The sequence below is a fragment of the Dermatophagoides pteronyssinus genome, unplaced genomic scaffold (genome assembly GCF_027571235.1).
Source record: "Dermatophagoides pteronyssinus isolate colony J.1.1.1.1 unplaced genomic scaffold, Derpt_VIB-CSIC_2022.12 sq0014, whole genome shotgun sequence".
Classification (NCBI taxonomy): Eukaryota; Metazoa; Arthropoda; class Arachnida; order Sarcoptiformes; family Pyroglyphidae; genus Dermatophagoides; species Dermatophagoides pteronyssinus.
This window is the reverse complement of record NW_027461538.1, coordinates 794021-815048: the sequence shown is the minus strand read 5'-3', so window position 1 is coordinate 815048 and position 21028 is coordinate 794021. Positions and strand designations below refer to the sequence as shown.

At 28.0% G+C, this 21028-nt stretch overlaps 5 protein-coding genes and 1 long non-coding RNA gene across 7 annotated transcripts; 2 read left to right on the top strand and 4 right to left on the bottom strand.

Moving 5' to 3' along the window:
- Positions 1-402: 402 nt before the first annotated feature.
- Positions 403-1141, bottom strand: LOC113797136 (UPF0235 protein Daro_3887). Its single transcript, XM_027347470.2, has 2 exons — positions 914-1141; positions 403-734 (listed from the first exon to the last, which is right to left on the bottom strand). Exons 1-2 carry the CDS (start codon positions 1111-1113, stop codon positions 506-508), a joined length of 429 nt encoding a protein of 142 aa, XP_027203271.2. The 5' UTR covers positions 1114-1141; the 3' UTR covers positions 403-505.
- On the top strand, positions 1130-5255 carry LOC113797134 (receptor-type tyrosine-protein phosphatase epsilon-like). The gene is made up of 9 exons (XM_027347468.2): positions 1130-1733; positions 1806-2132; positions 2251-2356; positions 2424-3667; positions 3735-3796; positions 3870-4007; positions 4145-4512; positions 4659-4794; positions 4942-5255. Exons 1-9 carry the CDS (start codon positions 1568-1570, stop codon positions 5014-5016), a joined length of 2622 nt encoding a protein of 873 aa, XP_027203269.2. The 5' UTR covers positions 1130-1567; the 3' UTR covers positions 5017-5255.
- A 1382-nt stretch (positions 5256-6637) lies between these two features.
- Ras85D (GTPase ras-like protein 1) lies at positions 6638-9304 on the bottom strand. The gene is made up of 5 exons (XM_027347469.2): positions 8155-9304; positions 7384-7432; positions 7155-7268; positions 6984-7086; positions 6638-6915 (listed from the first exon to the last, which is right to left on the bottom strand). Exons 1-5 carry the CDS (start codon positions 8183-8185, stop codon positions 6649-6651), a joined length of 564 nt encoding a protein of 187 aa, XP_027203270.1. The 5' UTR covers positions 8186-9304; the 3' UTR covers positions 6638-6648.
- Positions 9305-10817: 1513 nt separating this feature from the next.
- LOC113797126 (uncharacterized) lies at positions 10818-15692 on the top strand. 2 transcript variants are annotated; one of them, XM_027347459.2, is made up of 6 exons: positions 10818-10965; positions 11032-12813; positions 12872-13039; positions 13098-13145; positions 13211-13560; positions 13621-15692. In XM_027347459.2, exons 2-6 carry the CDS (start codon positions 12447-12449, stop codon positions 15553-15555), a joined length of 2868 nt encoding a protein of 955 aa, XP_027203260.2. In that variant the 5' UTR covers positions 10818-10965; positions 11032-12446; the 3' UTR covers positions 15556-15692. The 2 variants fall into 2 exon arrangements, with proteins under 2 accessions (XP_027203260.2, XP_075678070.1); XM_075821955.1 differs by having other exon boundaries at positions 10827-10960.
- Gapvd1 (GTPase activating protein and VPS9 domains 1) lies at positions 15581-19812 on the bottom strand. The gene is made up of 3 exons (XM_027347460.2): positions 19330-19812; positions 16881-19271; positions 15581-16820 (listed from the first exon to the last, which is right to left on the bottom strand). The coding sequence occupies exons 1-3, from the start codon at positions 19417-19419 to the stop codon at positions 15882-15884; spliced, it is 3420 nt and encodes a 1139-aa protein (XP_027203261.2). The 5' UTR covers positions 19420-19812; the 3' UTR covers positions 15581-15881.
- A 151-nt stretch (positions 19813-19963) lies between these two features.
- LOC142645546 (uncharacterized) lies at positions 19964-20949 on the bottom strand. Its single transcript, XR_012846660.1, has 2 exons — positions 20360-20949; positions 19964-20310 (listed from the first exon to the last, which is right to left on the bottom strand). It is a non-coding gene; the product is annotated as an uncharacterized LOC142645546 (long non-coding RNA).
- Between the last annotated feature and the right edge of the window lie 79 nt (positions 20950-21028).

Below are 21028 nucleotides of genomic sequence, written 5' to 3'. Positions count from 1 at the left end.
TTCTGTGTATTCTGTTAGGCATTGTGATTGATAGGATTTTTTTTCTTTACTTATTTAACGGTTGTTGTTGTTGTTATTGCACCTGTCATAAATGAAAAAAATAATTTTTTCCGCGTGGTTTGGCTTGGCCGAAAAAAAAAGAAAAAGAAAAAATCCAGATGCAGAATCATCTTGGCCATCACTACGGCGATGATATTTACCATGACCACCATCAACCATTGTCACCATCGATCAACAAAATATCACCACCACCAACCATTAAAAACGTGATCTTATTTTCAATGATATTATCATTCAAGGGAAAAAATCAAATCAAATCAAAGACATCGACACCGATGATAATGATAATAATGATGACCAAAACACAAGGTCAACAACAACAACAAATTTTAAACATCTTGATTGATTTGTGAATAAATTATTATTATTTTATTTTTATTTTAAAAAAATGAAAAAAAGACACATGAAACATTCACAGATGATGTTATAATTTTTTTTTGTTGAACTAACCATCCATATCCTGTTTTAATATTTCGAATATTTTTTCAGCTGTCATCGGTTGTTGTTGTTGCTTCTGTTTCATTCCACCTTCATTTGTTTTCGTTGTTGTTTCAAAATTAATCAATAAAATTTTATTTCGAGATTTTTGACCAATATCCAATGAAATATATCTTGTTTTAACACCCAAAACGTGACTAAAATAATCAATCAATTCTTCATTTGCTGCTCCTTCTCTAATTATTATCATTTGTAATGGGGGAAAAAATATTAAAAAACATGAAACAATTGAATTTGAATTTGAAATCAAAATAATAATTTGTAATTATGAAAAGAAATATGGTGAATGGCCATATATAATTGATATTTGAAAATAGTAATTTTTTGTTTTGTTTTTTTTTGGAAAAATATTTACCTTGGTGGTGCAGCAATCTGTACACCGATAGCATCATCATCAATACTAACAATTTGTGATTTTTTTGCACCAGGTTTAGCACGGATTATTAATTTTATTTTCGATGCGGATGATGAATCAATTAATTGAACAATAGATTTCGGTATAACCGACATTATTCGAATGGAATTCTTCCTGAAGAAAAAAAATATTCGAATCATTCGAATCAGCTGGTCACATGTATGGCAAATACCATACATTCGCAAAAGATGGCAGCATTGGTTTCAATTTTTCTTCAAAATTGAAATCATTCTGGTTCATAGATCTTTCAATTTGGCCATATTTTTGATTGATTTTTTTTAAATTGAAAAAAATCTACGTGCATCATTTACGTCATTAGCAAAAAATGGTGAAATGAATCAGCGAAACAAGGACAAAATAATTGGTGTCCGGTATTGGAAAAACAAGTCAAAAAAACAAAAATTATCTACAAAGGATATCCGTTTTTTTTGAAAAATTTTGATGATGATGATGAACTCAATAAACAATTTCAACCGAAATACAACCATCCATCAATCAATCAATCAATCAACCAACAGCAGATATGAGATTATTATTTTGTTTTTTTTTTTTTTTTTGATTCAAGAATTTGATTCTACCTTACCACTTTGAATAATGTTTTCGAAATCATTTTTGGAATATCATTGCACCATGTCCTTGTTGATGATAATTGTTTACGGTCTAATCATTGCGGTGGTTATCGATGGACAACCACCACCACCATTATCATCTTCTTCTGGTGAAATAGATGATGTTTCAACAGCCATACAACAATGTTACGGTATTCTGATTGATTTACTTTACCTTGATTTTTTCAATTTCTTCTTCGTTTGTTTTTCACTGAAAATATAAGATTCACCTGCCGATTTATTTCAAGTTTTTCCACAATTAAATAATACATTCAAGATAAAAATAAAAAATAAATGCCTTCAATTACCTGAATTGGAAATCTATCTTTACATATTTGATTTATCAATTGTTGATCAAATTTTCGCCAAAGAAATTGATCAATTAGATTCGACGAAAGTAAATTCAATAAAAATTAATCGTCCAACAATGATATTTGGTCGTCAGGAATTGACAAATTTTCAACAACCATTGGCACGTTTTAAATTTGGTATTGTATTTTTTGATCATACTGGTGTTGTACATAAAGCATTACATCCAAAAGTATTTTATTGTAAGTAACATTTTTGTAACTTTTTTGTAATTTTTCTTGTAATTTTTTTGTATTTTTTTTTTGTAAATCAAACGAATAATGACTTTTACTTTGTATTTTTTTTCGTTTGTAAAAATAGTCCACACAAATCAATCATCATCATCGACGATTGAAATTTTATTAATAATCATATTGGGTATTTTATTACTTATAACTTGTATTTTGTTGGCAATGTTGATCTACATGTAAGTCTTTTGTTTCGTTTATGGTTTGTTTTTGACTTTTTGATAAAAATTTTTCCATCAAAATCAGAAATTATTGTGGAAACCGTAGACAAAAAGCAAATGGAATATTTTTCTGGCGTAAATTGCCGAATAGAACAACGATGAAAGCACATTTACTGAATAATAATAATAATGACCAGGAAAATCCATCCGAAGCGATAATTTTCGAACCAAAATCCAATATAATCTATGTGGATAAAATTATTAACCAGATTCCGGAATTATTAAATGAAGAAAGAATCAGACAAGAATATGATAGTGTACCAAAATCTAAAATGAATAGCTGGAATGATGGCCGCTTACCGCAACATAAATCAAAAAATCGTTATGGTAATCTTCTACCATATGATCATACCAGGGTTATATTGAAAGAAGATTCGCCCGAAGATACCAGTTATATAAATGCAAATTTTATTGATGGTTATCGTCGTCCCAGACGTTATATTGCATCACAAGGACCAATCGATACAACGATTGAAGATTTTTGGCGTTGTATTTGGCAATATAAATGTCAACAACTGGTAATGTTAACGAATTTGGAAGAAAGTGGCCGTATGAAATGTGAAAAATATTGGCCCGATTCAAGTAGATTTTATGGCCGTATTAAAGTTACCCTACAAACAACCGAATTGTTTGCCGATTATGTTATACGAACATTTTTATTGGAAAAATTCACCAATAATAATAATGGTGATTCCCAATCGATGATTGTTAATCAATATCATTTCATATCATGGCCTGATCATAATGTACCATTATATGTTTGTACGCTAATCAGTTTTATGAATCGTATACGTTCGGATTTATTTTATAAACAAGCACCGCATATAATTGTACATTGTTCAGCCGGTATAGGTCGTACCGGTGCATTCATCCTGATTGATTCAATGTTGGAAATGGCATTGAAAGAAAAAAAAATTGATATCCTTGGTCATTTCTGTCGGATGCGTATGCAACGTATTAATATGGTTGAAAAATTTAGTCAATATTTATTTGTTTATCACATTTTGATTGAAGCATTATCACATGAATCATCGGATATTTGTTGTCAGGATTTTCAAAATTATTTTGAATCAATGACCAAAGGTAATCATAATCAAAATAATCATCGTAGTCATCGAGAGTCGAAATGTCGCCTGCGTAAACAATTTGAAATATTAAATATTATGTCGAATCGTAAATCAAATCAATCAACAACCGGTAATCAATCATCATCATCGAAATTTGGTCTAATGAATAGTAAATTAAATCGTCGTGATGATGTTATTCCACGTAAGTTTTCTTTTCGATTCAAGTTTTTCCTATTTTAATGAAATTTTCTTTTCTGGTTTTTCTTTAGCCGACAATGCTCGGGTTATACTACCGAATCATGAAGATTATATCAATGCTGTCTATATTAATGTAAATATCGTTTTTTTCCTGTTTCGTTTGATTGAATTTTAATAATTTATCTTTTTCTTGCACCAAAAAAAAGGGATATCGTAAAAAAGATGCCTATATTGTAACACAGATACCATTCGAAAATAATCGACAACAATTTTGGAATATGATTGAATATTTAAAATGTACAACAATCGTATTGTTGGGCAATGTATTTCAAGATGAACAAATTGTAAACATTTTTTTACTATTTTTATTATTTCAATTCATTCTGATTATTTCATTTTCATTTCCTACCGTTTTTTTTCTCCTTACAAATATGCATCATATCGAATTTCGATTTCGTTTTGTTTGTCTACAATCGTACAGTATTGGCCGACAATATTGAACAAGAAATTTGATTTTAATAATAATGAATTATCAGTTACATTGATTCAGGAAGAAATTCTATCCAATAATACATCATCAACAACAATGATTATAATGAGAACATTTCAAATACATCCAAATGATTTAATTGTAAGACAATTTCATTTGAAAAATTTTAATGTTGTCGATGATGGAACGACAAGTGGTAGTTCAACAACAAAAATTTTATCAACAAAAACTTCTTCCACATCGACAATACGATCATGTTATGAATTGATTGAGCTTCGAGAGAAATTGGATCAATATTCATCGATAACATCGACATCGTCGTCGGCGACAAGTTCCCATCCATTAGTTGTACAATGCATGTAAGTGCAAATTTTTCTTTTTCTTTGATTTTTATCAATCGATGATAGATCGATGATCGAATATCATTCATAAAATTGATTTTTTTCTCTGTTTTCTATTCCTGGATGTGCTATATTGTCTTACAATTTGTACGACAAAATTGTAGTGATGGTGTACAATTTAGTGGACTATTCTGTGCGGCTGATTTTATATTCGAACGTATTAAAGAAGAACAACAAATTGATGTATTTTTGGCTGTACAAAAAATTCGTGCTAATCGTCCACAATTTATTATTAATTATGTAAGTATACACATTTACCATTCTCACATGATTAACTTTTATTTTTTTTTCAATGTTTTGCATTCAATCCATGTCTAATCGAATCGAACCGGATTCAATCGCAACGACCAAATCTACCGCAATGGTCAAATCGAATCAAAATATCAGGAACAATATCTATATCTACATCAAGTGGCATTAGCCTATTTACAATCATTCGAACAATATGCAAATTTTAAATGAGTACAAAAAAATAAAAATAAATAAAAACTTTCAAATTCTGATGTTTTTTTTTTTTAAATTTTGTTCCTGGATCATCATCATCGTCATCATCACCATTACCATTAATTAATTTAATAATTTTTTTTTTAATTAAATGAAGAATTTTTTTTTAATTAAATTTTTATTGTTTTTATTCGTTCGTTTACCTGAAGCAGAAAAAAAAAGAATTTTCTGGGACAATTATTTTACACAACAAAAAAAAAAAGATATAAGCATCATCATCGTTTTTGAAAACAGAAAACCTAATGTTATTAAGAAATTTTTGTTGTTGTTGTTTGTTTGTTTGAAAAAAAAGAAGCCAGAAGAAGAGAAAAAATTTCAAATTAAAAAATAAAATAAACTTCCTAAATTTATCAAGTTTTTTTCAAATTTTATGTTGTGTGGGTGGTGAATGTAAAAAATGGTTAGGTGCGGGCAGGTGTCTAGTGTTTGTGATCCAGGATCGAAAAAAAAGTTCAGCACACAAACGAGGGGGAAAAAAAGTTCATCATCATCATTATCATTAGTTGTTTTTCAAAATTAAACTTTCGTTTCGTTTGTTGTTGCTGCAGAAATAAATACACAAAATTGAATAGAATGTGTAACTGTGTGTGTGTGATGGTCAAGTGGATGATAAAAGTATATCCAACAACAACAACAACAACTAAAAAACAAACAAACAGAAGCCGATTAAAACACAAAAAAATTAATTATTATTATTAGAAAAAAAATGAAGAAAATTTTATATGCTCATCATTATAATTATAATATTGGTTTTAAAAAAAAAAAAAAATTTCGTATATCACTGCCTACTTTAACAACAACAACAACAACAGAATTCTTTTTTGAATTTCAGAATTTTTTGATTCTCTCTCTATATAATGATTATTATTTAAGCATTTTTCAGTTGTGTGTTTGCAAAAAAAAAAAAAATATAATGATAATTTTTTTTTAAAAAAAAGAAACACAGAAAAAAATATAAATTATTATTACAAAGAAAATTTTTTTTTTTTTTAAAAAGAAGATTCTGTTTGTCTCTGTGTGTGTGTGATATTTCGGTAAATTTAAAAGTTTCATCACCACAAACCATCCTATAATACAATTGATGGAATAGGGATCGTTTTTTTTTTGAAGAAGAAGAAAAAGAATGTGTATCATTGGATAAGGTAAGGTAAGTAAAATCGAGAATCCAGGTTAGTTCAATTTTGTTGTTTTCGTCGTTGATTATTATTATTATTAACATTGATTTTTTTTTCTCTTTTGCAAAAAAAAATTTTTGATATTAAAACGAAACAAATACATTTTTTTTATTTAAAAAAAAGAAGTTAAAATAATGAATTTTTGTTTGTCAGGTTGTGTGTTTATATGTGTATGTAGAAAAAAAATGGCCAATATTTTTGGGGGTGAAAAGAAAATTTCATTTGTGTGTTTGTGTATTTCACACTTTTTTATATAAACAAGGTAGATTAATTATTTATCTGTGTTTATGATTGTTTTGTAAATGTGAAAATAAAACAATTTTTCGTTTTCGTTGTTGTTGTTGTTTCAATTTACTGACCGACGATATTGTCTAATATGAATGGTGTGTGTAAATGTTTTTGTGTGTGTGTGTGTTCAAAGAATGATACATTTTTTTGATGATTTTTGATTCTTTCTTTTATCTTTACCACGACGTTCACGATCTTTACGTATTTCACGTACTAATGAATAAAAGGCTTCATCAACACCCATTCTTGTTTTGGCTGATGTTTCAACAAATGGTATACCATAATTTTTTGCAACTTCATAAGCGCCATTTATATAAACTGAACGTGTTGGTAGATCGCATTTATTTCCAACTAGCACCATTGGAACATCTTCGGCATCTTTAACCCGTTTAATCTGATTTTTTTTTGACAAAACAAAAAACTTTTCAATATAAACTAATCAATAATAATTTTATTACATACTTGTTCCCTATATGTAGATATATCTTCATATGATTTTGCACTATTGACAGCAAACACTAATAAGAACCCTTCACCGGTTCTCATATATTGATCACGCATAGCACTATTGAATAATAAAATTAATTTCATTAATCATTTTTTGAATCAAAAAAAAACAATATTAAAATTTACCTATATTCTTCTTGACCAGCAGTATCCAATATATCAAGTAAACATGTTTCACCATCAATAACAACTTGTTTACGATATGAATCTTCAATAGTTGGATCATATTCATCAACAAAACTGTTTTTTTTTTTTTTTGAAAAACAAAAACAAAAGATAAATAAATAAATAATTTGTCATAATTTTGGTTTCGAAATCAAACCAAACAAACAAACAACAAGAAAAAAAAACTTACTGATTTTGAATTAATTGTATGGTTAAGGCACTTTTGCCGACACCACCAGCTATATAAATGAATAGAGAATCAAAAAAAAACTTAATTAATATCAATGATCATCATTTTAGAGAGCAAAAAAAACAGAATTTTGATTAATGGGAATTTTCAAAAGAAGAAGAAGAAGAAATAGCAGAAAAAGTAAAAGGATTTCCCGGGAATTAAAATGAAAAATGTTAATCATCATCATTAGATATATGGTTTTTATTTGGTCCGGGTAAAACAAATTTACACCCAAAACACAGCTATCGATTAATGTTTGAAGTTATTATAATTTACTGTCTCTTTTTTTAAAGCACATCTATCTATCTATCTAACTATATAATACTTGTCTGGGGCAAATATTAATTTTTCTGGGACAACAACACACACTTGAGAAATGAGAACAAAATATGAATTTTTTTTTTTGTTTTGTTTAGCGACAAAATAAATCAACAAACAAAATTCTATGCTAATAAAAATCTATAATTTTTTAGCTTGATCATCATCATCATTCATTCATTAGAATCAATTTTCATCATTATCATATTCATTAGTGAAATGAATGAATTTTTTACCTTAATAACCATTCTCTCATTATAAATTACAAAGAATTTTTTTTTTTGGTTCTGTTCTATCAACATGCATAATTTTTTTTTTTTTGATAAAAAAGGAAAAATGAAACAAAACGAAAAATATCAAATCAAATCATAGCGATGTCAATGGAAAGAGAATAAACAATAAAATAATTACCGCCGACTACAACCAATTTATATTCGGTCATAATGTACAATAATATCGCATTTGGTTACGATTGGCCACCAAAAGAAAAAAAAATATAGAAATAGAAAATGAAAAGAAATGATTTCCTATAGAAAATAAAAATAATGCTAATAATTCGATGAATGAAGAATATGTAGTCAGATGATGAAATGAATTAAAGTAGAGAATCCGTAAATCAAAATTATTCAATCAAATGATGAATCAGAAAAAAATTGATTGATTTTGTATCGTGTAGCAGTGACAACAAACAAAACAAAACAAAATCGTAATCGTTTTTCGTAAACACAGGAACACAAATAATTATTATTATTAGAAGAAGAAATATTTAATTGAAAAATTGAAACGAAACAAAAATTATTATTATTATATTAATAATAAACATCCATAACAAACAAACAAAAAATTCATTCATTCATCATCAGAAGCAGCTTATTTTTAAAAAAAATTCATTCGAAATCATATGATACACAACAACGAGAGTGTCTTCGAATCAATAATAACACAAACATAAAAATAAAGACAATTATTGTCGAAATGGTTGATGTTTGTTTTTCGAACGAACCCGGCAATCTGAATCTTTTTTTTCAAACTTTGATTTTGGAATTTTGCAATTTAAAGGAACTTTCGAAATTAAATTTGAAGTTTAAAGATTCACCAGGTAAAATAATGGCAGGGTGATTATTATTCTAATTGATTAATTTATCAAAAATCATATAGGTAACACACGATGATCAAACAGAAAAACAAAACAAAAAAAGTAAAAACTCAACAACTTTTCTGTCTGTTGTTGTTGTTTGAGTGTCGATAATAAATATTAAAAAAAATGTCGATTTTTTTTTTGATTTCTGTTGTTGTTGTTTGTTTTGTTATAATTATTGTTGTCTCACATTCGACAACAACAACAAAAAAATGTTGCAAGGATTATTATTGATGATGATGAGCGTGATTTTCTCATCCCCCTCTCCAATGAAAAGGAATTTAAAAAACAAAAACTAGACAAAAATTAAATCATCAAAAAATAACAGTTATTTTTGTTTTTCAACACACAGAGTTTGTTTACAAATTTTCTTCTTGTTTGTTGTTGTTCATTCGAAAGTGTTTGTGGTGTGTGGAGGTGGAATAATATTCAATTATTGTGAAATTAAATCAGTGATTTACACCTTTTGTTTGTTTGAAAGTTGATGATATTAAGGATGGATCAAAGATTTTTTCGTTTGAAATGATAAGTTGATGTAATAAGATGATGTCACACTCAAAAACAAAGACAGGTGAATTTTGATTTAATCGATGACAATTTTAGTGGTGCTAAAAAGTGGTGACAACAAAAATGCCGCAAACAATTTGCTGAGATTATTTCGAACGATGAATCAATCAGCCACATGTGTTTCAAAAAAAAATTGATTAATTTGATTCTTGAATTTACATTAATGGTTGATTTTTCGAAAACACCGAACACACAGATCACAGAAACAAAAAAAGAAGAAAATTTCCCAAAAGATTAAAATCGTCGTTTAATGAAGAAAATGATAGCGAAAAAAAGAAATGGATTTCGTTTTCTTCGTAAAGACAAAACTCACGATGTTTCATTCGATTGACATACACACACACACTCTCTCACTTTATGCGCTGGGTTCTTCGGGTTTTTTTCGTTCGTTCATTTCTCTCTCTCTCTCTCTCTCTCTCTCTCTCTCGTTTCTTACTCTTTTCTGCTATCTTTTTCAGTCAGTCAAGTCAGTCAGTCACTGTTTTTTTTTTCTTTGATTACAGACATTGGGAATTATGTGTGTGTAGCGAGTATTATCATTACAATACACTTTTCTGGCCCACACAACATATACACGATGAACCACCGTAATTTTCTTCTTTCTTGCTTTAGTCGATCGTTGAACGTCGTTTTTATTTTTATTAGGATTTTCTTCTCACACACACTATCATCATCAACAGCAGACTTGGGTCTTTTTCTTCACTTGTTTATTAAGGTTTTTTTGTTGTTGTTGCTATTTATTTGTCTCGTTATTTTTTTTTTTTGATAAATTTCGATTTTCATTTCGATGGATTCACACTATCCATCCAAAAAAGAATATTGCAACACACACTAGTTGTAGTGGTAAAAAATTAATAACAGAATTGTGAACTACTACTTTTCGAATGTTCGGATGTTTGGAAGATAAACATGTCGCATTTGTAATATTGTGTTGAACGTCTACCTTTTTTTTTGATATGAAGAAGAGAATAAGGTGGCAACAGATAGAAAAGAATACAGGAAACACTGCTACTACTACTACTATCAGTCAAAGGTGAATGCTACTACTATTCGAATCTTTTTTTCAAAAAAAAAAAATCTACAGTATGATTCATCTTTTTTGTTTGTTTGTTTGTTGATTTCATCATTTGCAATCAATTCTTTTTATTGCTGTTTTAATTGTTGATTAAAACCGGAAAGAAAGAAAAAACTGAAAAGAAAAGAAAAGAAAGATTTCAAAGTAAAAACAAATTACATCATTTCCGAAGATGGACTGTAAAAAAAAAAATTTCGGGAATTATTTTGTTTTTTTTTGTCGAATAGCTAGGTGTATTGCGAACAACAACAACACTTCCACTATTAGATATGAGAGAATTTAGTGTCTTTTTTTCGTTTTGTTTTATCAAAATGTCTTAATCATCATTGTCGAGAGATGAACACAGTCGCAACAAAAATTCTCGGTTAAACGAAAAAAGAAAGAGAGAGAAAAAGAAAAAAGCAAAACACTTCGCCGGGTATTCATCCACAAATTATGTACGGTAATATATCATGCATGAAATTAACATCATGGATAATGATTATCATCATCATTATTTTCTTCAAAGTCATTCAGGCGGCTGCGGTTTTTTTTCGTCGTTATTCATTATTATCGCCTTTGATATGATCATCATCATCATTATTTTATGCATAATAAATGAATGAATAAATAAATGATGATGATGACAATCAAACCAGTGATTTATTCTCGGTCGATGCCTCTTGTTCCATTTTTTTTTTTTATTTAGAGAACTTTAAATCATCATAACGACAACAAGCAGACAACTTCACTTTCACTTTAATTCAGTCATTATAGAACCACTCACTAACTCAGTCTCATAAATCATTGAATTCTGTTAATTAATTTTTATCAGTTAATTACGGTAGTTGAATTTAATTTTGTCTAAATGAAGAAATTTTATTTCGTTTTCAGCCGTTTTTTTTTCGCGATTCGATTTATGATGAAGAACTTTTCTCAAATACTTTTCATCGATTTTAATCAATCAATCCAAAATGATGTCATATCCTATATGAACGGATCCACATGGCAAAATGAACCCAAAAAAAAAAAAAGATGGATTTTTTTTTTGGCGCTAATTTCAAATAAGCCACTGCCCATTTTTGCCGCTGCTATTACCACAAATGGCGGCAGAGGGGAGTGTATACACGATGACGACAATGAACAATGATACAACGCTGCGCACACAACCACCACCATAATATAATACAGTGGTAGCGCGCAAAAAACAGCAGCCAAAATAAAATCAAAAAAAAAAAAAAAAAAATTTGGATAATAAAAACGATGATGGGGGTGAAAAAAAAGGGAAATCAAAAATAATACCAAAAAATGAACAATTTCCTCCCCCCATTTTTAACAAGCCGATCAACCTACCAACCACAACAACAACAACAACCGAAAAACGTCAATCTTTGTATTGCGCTCTCTCTCTCTCACACTCTCCTCACATATTGACAGACAGCGAAAGTCTTTGTCTGTGTCTAACAAAAAAATAATAATAAATAAGGCCTGTTTTGTCCTTCTGTCCATCCACCAATCTTTTCAAAAAAAAAAAAAAAAAAAAAAAATGTAGGTTTGAATGTAGTCCCCCTTGTGTAAAATATCAATCAGATTATCATCCACATTCATGCATTCATTTGTTGGGGGAAAAAAATATCCATAAAATGTTTTTTTTTTGAAGGGGTCTAGCTTGCTTGCTCACCCTGTTGTGTTTATGTTTGCTGCTGGTGTGTGAACCCTGTATTTTTTTTTCTGTATTCGTTCGATTCGATTATTTGGTCATCTTGGTGGATGATTTACCTTGTTTCATTTTTTTATCATGATGAATGATGTAACTGATGTAACCGAATTTGAATTTGTTCATATGATTTGAAATCAAAACTTTAGAATTGACCATAGAATCTCTGAGTGTCTTTCCATTAAATTTTTTTCCCCGTTGTGACATATAAGAATCATTCGAACAAAATGCCTGTCGATAATAATGAAACAAAAACAACAACAACAAATGCTCCCAAAATGAACTTATCATCATCAACATCAACAACGAACATAACAACAACATTGACAACGATAAATGTTGGTCAAAAATCTGATCATCATTCATCATCGTTGTTTAATAATAATAATAATAATAATGTTTCGAAAAGAATCGTTGATAATGAAAATTGCATTCCATCAAAAGATTCATCATCGACAACAGCAACAACGATCATATCTAATAATGATGAAACGATTAAATATTTTTTAACAGATTTCAATGATGTTATTACTTGTTTTCTTTGTAAAGGTTATCTGATTGATGCTACCACTATAAATGAATGTCTTCATTCTTGTAAGTTTTTTCTTTTGGGATATTTTTAATTCATTCGATTAATTCTTTTTAAAAAAAGTTTGTAAAACCTGTATATTAAGATATTTTGATGATGATAATAATCCAAAATCACGATCATGTCCAAAATGTGATACACAAGTTCATAAAACTAAACCAAAACTTAATATTCGTTCGGATCCAACTCGACAGGATATTGTTTATAAATTAGTTCCTGGACTTTATAAAAGTAAGTTTTTACCGAAATTTGTAATTTTTATTTATAATTTTTCATTCAATCAAAATAGGCGAAATGAATCGTCGAAAAGAATTTTATCGCCGTTTTCCTGATAAAGGTAAAGTATTTTTTTTGCTTTGTTTTCGTCGTTTGCTCATAACATTTTTTTCCATTTTCATTTAGCTATGGGTCTTTCGAATGAAGAAAAAGGTGAAATTAATGGTGAACGATTAATCCTATCGAATGATGATCAAATTCAAATAACAATTGAATATTTTCCCGAAGTATCAAATCCATTTCCATTATTACCATTCAATAATAATGATGAAAATTCAACAATCAAACTAACAAATCTTAATCAACGAAGATATTTATTAGTTAAATCGGGAATGAGAGTTTTACATTTGAAAAAATTCATACAATATAAATATGAACTTGATCAATCGATTCAGGTGGATTTTTTCTATAAACATGAACGTCTTAAAGATGATTATACCATTATGGATGTTGCCTATATTTATTCATGGAGAAGGGTATGTATTTTTTGTTTCTTTTATTTTGTTTGTTTTATTAAAAAATTTTTCCCTTTACAGAATATTCCAATACCATTATATTATCTAATATTGGAACCAAACAAAACACATGATGATTATATTTGGTTAAATAAATCAAATATAAATGATAAAACAACAAAACTGACACCATTATCAACTGGTCGTCAAACAACATTACGACAAACACGTTTACAGATGCGTCGAATGAGCGATTTAAATCATAATAATAATCCATTAAATGTTAATCGTCGTCGTATGCGTTCAAATAGTTCAAATGATTTACTAGTCGTTTCATCATCATCACCATCAAACCATCATAATAATAATCGAAAAAATTCCACAACAAAATTCACTCCAAAATCAGCATCAACACCATTATCGTTGAACAATAATAATAATAATTTAGATTCCAAATCATCAAAATTATTCGAATCAATATCATCCACACGGACATCGACATCTACTAATAGTTTATCATCTGAAACACCGGAAAAATCTTTTACAAATACAATAATTACAACCGCAAATGATAATAATAAGCGATCTCCGACTGAAAATGGTTCGAAAGATGATATTATTCATTCAGCTGCCAAAAAATTAAAATCTGAATTTAATAATTTATTGAATGCAGTCAATTCCAACTCTTCTTCCACCACCACCAACACTGCTGAACAAATAACTGCCCCAAAGATCTCAACAAATTCTATTGTCCAAATTGATTCAGAATTCAAAACAAAAACAACTGATGAAACTGAAACAAAAACGGACAGCAAAAAAAGTGAAGAAATTAAAAAACAATCTCAACAACAAGTTGCAAGTGTTACGATTCCACTTTGTTCAGAATCACAAAATTCTTCCTCATCATCATCTTCATCGTCAACTATATCATTGAAAATTGATGAAAATCATAAATTTAGTTTATCAAGAGTGACAACTGATACAACAAAATCAAAACTACAAGATTCCATATCATCATCATCTTCTTCATCATCTAGTTCCAGTTCATCTCGTTCATCATCACCAATGACTTTGTTGAATAAAATAATCAAAAAAGTTGAAGAAGGAAACGTTCAACAATTGAACAATGGTGGTGGTGGTGGTGGTTCTTCTTGTTTATCACCAAAATCCGAATCTCCTATTTCTGAGGCAACTATTGATAATAAGGAAAAAATCGACGCAAACAAATCATCGGAAGAAATTTCTGATCAATTACCTTCACTTATATCTGCAAATAGTATCGCTGCAATCGAATCATCATCATCATCATCGAAATCAAATCAAAATTCCAATCCAACATCATCATCTTCGAACGGTGATGGTGGTGGTGGATTAGTATTTTCAACTTTGATAACCATAAATAGCCAACAAAATTCACCAACAAATGGTTCATTGAAAATTGATAAAATTTTAGATTCACTTGCATCGATGGTCGAAGCTGATGAACTAAATGATCGTAAAGCTTTGTCATCGTCGTCTTCACCGTCCAACAACAATACAAGTTTACACATAAACGGTGTTGATACGAAAAATGGCACTGTTGTCGATTCAAATAAATCAGATATGATTATTACACCAACAACAAATAATAAAACATCCAAAGTTCAAACGTCTAGCACGAATGAAAATGATATTAATGGAAAAAATCCCTTAACGAATTTATCAAATAACAACACCAGTGATAATAATGATAAATCATCGTTATCGGATTCAAAACCAGTAACGACTACGGCTACACATTTATCATTGATCAATACTGTATTGAATGGAAGCAACAGTTGCGATACAGTTGGTAACAACGGTAGTGGTAGTATGAATGATTTTCAAGAATTTCAAAAATTGCTTTATGAACAGATTAATAAAGCAACATCGGTAACAACGAATCAATCAACCAAATCAATGGATAGTAATAATGCAACGAATAATAATAATAATCATAATCATCATTCATTGGAATCATCATCATCATCAGTTTGAATGATTGTTGATAGATAATTCAATCTTTCTTTGTTTGAAAATTTTATTTTCTTATATTTCTGTTTCAAATATTTTCATATATGCATCGAATGTGTCTCAAAACATATTTTATCTAATTATTTTTGTACAATTTTTCCTTTTTCTTGTAAAGATTTATTTTATTTTACTTAATTATTTTTGATAATGAATAATAAAAAAAAAAATAATTGGATTATGGTTAAGTAATAAAAAACAATAAATGGACTAAACAGTGTATGAATAAAATAAAAACAAATTGCACTTGTATTTTCTTTTTAAATAAAAATTAATCCCTTCTATATTAATTATTATGGATTACAATGAAGTATAGTTTTAATAAATTCAACAGCTGAACAAAATTGTGTCCAATAATATGATTGTTCACCGGTCATTTCATTCAGATAAAATGTATTAATATATTCAATTGTTGATAATATTGATCGAGTATTTGATTTAATTACAACGAATATTAATACAGGTAAAAGATCATCAGCCGAAGGTATACTATTTTGACTTGTACTTAATAATGTCATTATATGTGAACAACAACGATATATACATTGAATTTTATCTCTTGGTGTTTTATATGCTGATAACAGTAATAATTCAGCTTGTGCTGATGGCCATGGACTAGTTGTAAAAAATTTTGTTGGAATATTTAACAATTTTGAATTATGTGATAAATTTAATGATAATTGATTGATTTGTTGATGAAGAATTTGATCACGAAGTTGATCAATATCACCATTTGGATAAAAAGCTAATAAATAAATTCGATTCATTAGATGTCTTTCGAGTATTTGTCTCAGTAATGTCAATTGTTCATCGGTAAATAATTTTGTTTGTAATTGATCAATAGTATGATCTAATAATCGTTGTACCAGTGAAGCCTTTTCATCAGTTAACGTTGTTGAATCACGAAATTTTCGAATCAATTCTTGAATATTCTGTTCTTGTTTTTCTAGAATGGATCGAACAAGAAATGAAATAATAATAAAATCAGTTGATGAATGATCTTTATGTAGTGATTGTTGAACGGAATCAATTTGTTTTAATCTTTGTAATAAATATTGACGTGATTTTAGCAGATAAATTATATAAAAATTTCTTGTTTTCCAATCAATTTCAATTTTTTGGAAAATATTTGATAATTCTTCTTGATCAATATCCTGTACAATACGTATTATATCCATAATCAATACTGATGTTGAAATTTCATTCATATCATTCGATTCGGATAATAAAATCTGTTGAAAAAATGAATTTTGTTAATGAAAATGAAAAAAAATTAGTAAAAAAATCTTTACCTTTAAAAATAAAATAAAATCATTTTTGTTTGAAAGATTTAAAAATTTATAACGACGATAAACATGAAACAGATCGATTAATGAAATAAGTTTATAAATTTTCAGATGAATATCGCCAAGAAAATCAATATCAACAATTGAATTTTCAACATCATTATTATTTAAAATAATCAGATCAGGACTGTAACGTTGTTGATTGGAAATGTTTTCATTTTCCATTGATTGCTGTAGTTGTTTGGTCGTCGTTGTTGTTGAACGATATTTATCAAATATTTTATCAGTTTCAGCTTTTATTTCAGTTCGATCAGCAATGATCGATTGATTACCAATTTGGACATTATTATTAGTTTTAGATAAATCAATTAAAGATGTTCGTTGTTGTTGTTGTTGTTTATTATCCTTACTTAATGAAATATTTTTCATTTTATCTTTGATATTTTTAAAACTTGAAATAACTTTTTTTCCAACAGGATTACCACTACTGGATTTATTTGAATTTGATTCATTTAGTTCTGGAGAATGATTACGATTTCGATCCATTTCGTTAGATGTGATATCTAAATCCACCAAATCACCAAGCTGTAATGTTAATGTTCCCAATGATTGCATATTAATTTCATCATCAAATGTATCATCAAATGATTGATTGATTGGATCATTTTCAATTTCATTTATCGATTGATCATTATCATCATCATCATCATTTGAACGTAACAATGATGCTAAATTATTGTTGGTTTTATCAATCGATGTGTCATTGATAATCGGTGAACAAGGAAAATTATCAATTTCCAAATTAAATAATTTATCAATCTCTTCACGAATTCGATCCACAGTTTCATTCAAAATAATTTGTCGATCGATAATATTACCGAGAATTTTTTCTTCATTTTTCATACCAATAAAACGCTGGGAAAAATTTTGATTCGTAATTTTGAAAATTTGTTTTGAATTAAATAAACATTTTAATGTTGGTAAATTATCGCCATTATTCGCCAGTAAATGTTTGATATTCAAACTGGAAAATTCATCCAAACTATCAATATAATCACTAATGGATTTTGATTTTCGTATACTACGTTCAGATTTTAATGAATTAACTTTACCATCATCATAATCAAAATTCAGTATCGATTGTGGTAGTTGACGATAATAAGTATTTAGCGGTTGATCTGGTTGATCATTACGTTGTAAAAATAAACCAATATATTCAAGTAAAAATTTCAGTTCAATATCCGAACAAAGAAAATATGGTAATTCAATCGATTCAATCGATGTTGATGATCGTCGTTGTTGTTGTTGTTGTGAAATTGAATCTGTTGAATTTTTAGCAACAATAAATATATGTTCCATAATGAATGATAAACAATTTCGATCAAACAATGAACAAACTTGTTGATAAGGACCAGATACTTTTTCCCAATTTGATAATGCAAGCATTTGTATAATCTGTGCACATTGCATCAGATTATAATGTGCAATATGATTAATATGCAGATCGGTTATACCGAAAAGATCAGGATTTTGTATGGCCGGACAAATTAAATAGAAAAAAATCATATCAACAAATATTGAATTAACTTTTTGATAATCAAAACGTTCGATTAATTTCGTATACATTCGTACCATCAACCAAATTAGTGATTGTGGAAATGCATAAATATTTTCTTTCAATGAACGTATAAAATTATTAACAAAATATTTCATTTTTTGTATGGTCCATTTTTTATATTTATTCAGATTTTCTTCATATTCGGGTGAATTTTCTGAGCCAAAATGTTTTTGTCGTTCTTCCTGACAAAATCGCATAACAGCACGATTAGAATCAATATCCAAAAACAAACTATCTTCGGATAAAACCAACATTATCGGTTTAGTCAATGCTAGACGATAAAATGTTTTCAATTCGGATTGTTCATCACAAAAATTACGATAAACAATACCGAATGATGAATTTTTACTATGCATATGACGACGTAAATCATCATAAAAATTAATATAAATTTCAATCAATTCTTCCATCATATCGATTAATGATAATTTATCATGATCCAAAAAACAATGATTATAAACAGTCGATATGATTATTTTACATAAAAGATCCAAAAAATTTGAACATTCTTTTTCCGCATAAAATAATAAATATGAAATTGATTTTGGATTATCACGTAAATGTTGTAGCAATTGACTAAGTAATGATTCATTTGAACCAAATTTTTTATAACCTTCAATAAATTCAGATTGTTGAATTTTATTCGATTCATTTATCAGGTTTATTGGATCATTTATATTGTTGTTTAATTGATGACTTTCATGTAGTTTATCACAAATATAACGTTGATTTTTAATAATCCACATTGTTCGAATCATTGAATCAATTTCATCGTTTACCTATAACATGGGAATTATAATTTAATCAAATCAAATCATCATCAAATTACAAACATACATCATTATTAAGCTTATGAATAAATTGTCGTTCATCTTGTATATGAACATATTGATGGCGAACTTTTTCAATAAGTTGTACAAGATCCATTTTGCATCGAATTGAAAAAAAAATCGTTCGAATATAACACTTTATTGTGATATTATGATTGTAGGATGTTGGAATGAATAAACGAAAAAGGAAAAAAATTCAATATAATAAATCGATGTTGTTGTTTTTTCACAAAGAAACGACCATCATCAAATTATCATTAATCTTCGTTTACTGCAGTCCACATTCGATTTGCATAAATGATTTATTTATTTAAGAAGAATAACAATAATAAAAATGAAAGGAAATATGACGACGTTTCTCTTTAATAATCGTTTCTTTCTCTCTCTTGCGTTATTTTACCACTCTTCTCTTTTTTTTCAATCTAAAAAACGCCGAGAAAATTGTCAAAAAAAAATGAAATCTTTTTGACAGAGTGTTGATACCCAAAAAAAAAAAAACATTCGATACTAAAATTCGATACTATCGATACTTCTTTTTTTTTGGTCAAACGATTATCATTCGAATATTTCGATTCGAATTTCAACAACAAACAGGTGTCAAACAGAATTGTCATTAATTGAAAAAAATAGAATATTTCTCATTTTATATAATAAAAAGAACAATTTTATTATTTTTTTATTGAGATCAAATTAATACACAATTATTGAGTAATGATATATTTTCTGAAAATAGTGCTAACTTTTTTTCAGGTATTCAAGTTCATCATATGATCGTAAATTTTTCATTAATTCTTTTAAGGACTTATTCTTCCTCACAGATTCGGTTTTTTTTGAAAGGAATGTAGCCCGTTTGAACATCATAATCGCCAAAATTTAAAAGCTGTTTGATAATTGCAATAAAATTTGTCATGATTGGATGTGATGATAAACAATTTTGATTAATCAAATGATTATGGGATTCCGGCATAGTTGTTTGTAATCGGAAAATCTATGAAAAAATTATAACAATAAATTGAATGATTAGAAAAAAAACTTACTTGAATTAATCAAATCAAAATTATTCCATAATGGAATGGGAAATCTCGGTTTATTTTTTGGTCCACAATCGATTGTATTTTCAACATTGAGTTCCAATGTTTTATCATCATCATCAATATATCCACAATCGTAAGTTTGATTGGAATTGAGCTCGAAAGTTTCATCATCAATATCATCAACAAAAAATGAGCCAAAATCATAAGTATTGTCAGTATTGTGCTGGGAGTTCTCATCATCATCACTATCGATTTGAGCCAAAAAATTCAAACAACTTTCCTGTGTATCATCATTATCATTTTCTATTGAGTTTTTTTAACGAACTAAATTGTTCGTCATCATCATCCGAATCCATTTGATGTTTATTCGGAAAAAAAACTATTCAAAATAATTTTTAATGGTTAAATATAACAAAAATCCAATGGTTTTTATATAGAAATTAAACATTGAATTAAAGTTCAAACAATATAAATGTTTTTGAAATATTGCTAATAGTTCAAACTATTAGTATTCATTAACAAAAACAAAACAAAAAGATTAAAAAAATCTAACAAAAACAAAAAAAAACAATATCAAAAAAAACAACGAAGAATTTTTAATTTCATAAACACGTTTTTTTTTTGAAATAGGAAAAACAAAGCTCTTAAAAACTCAGGAAGATTGAGCAAAAT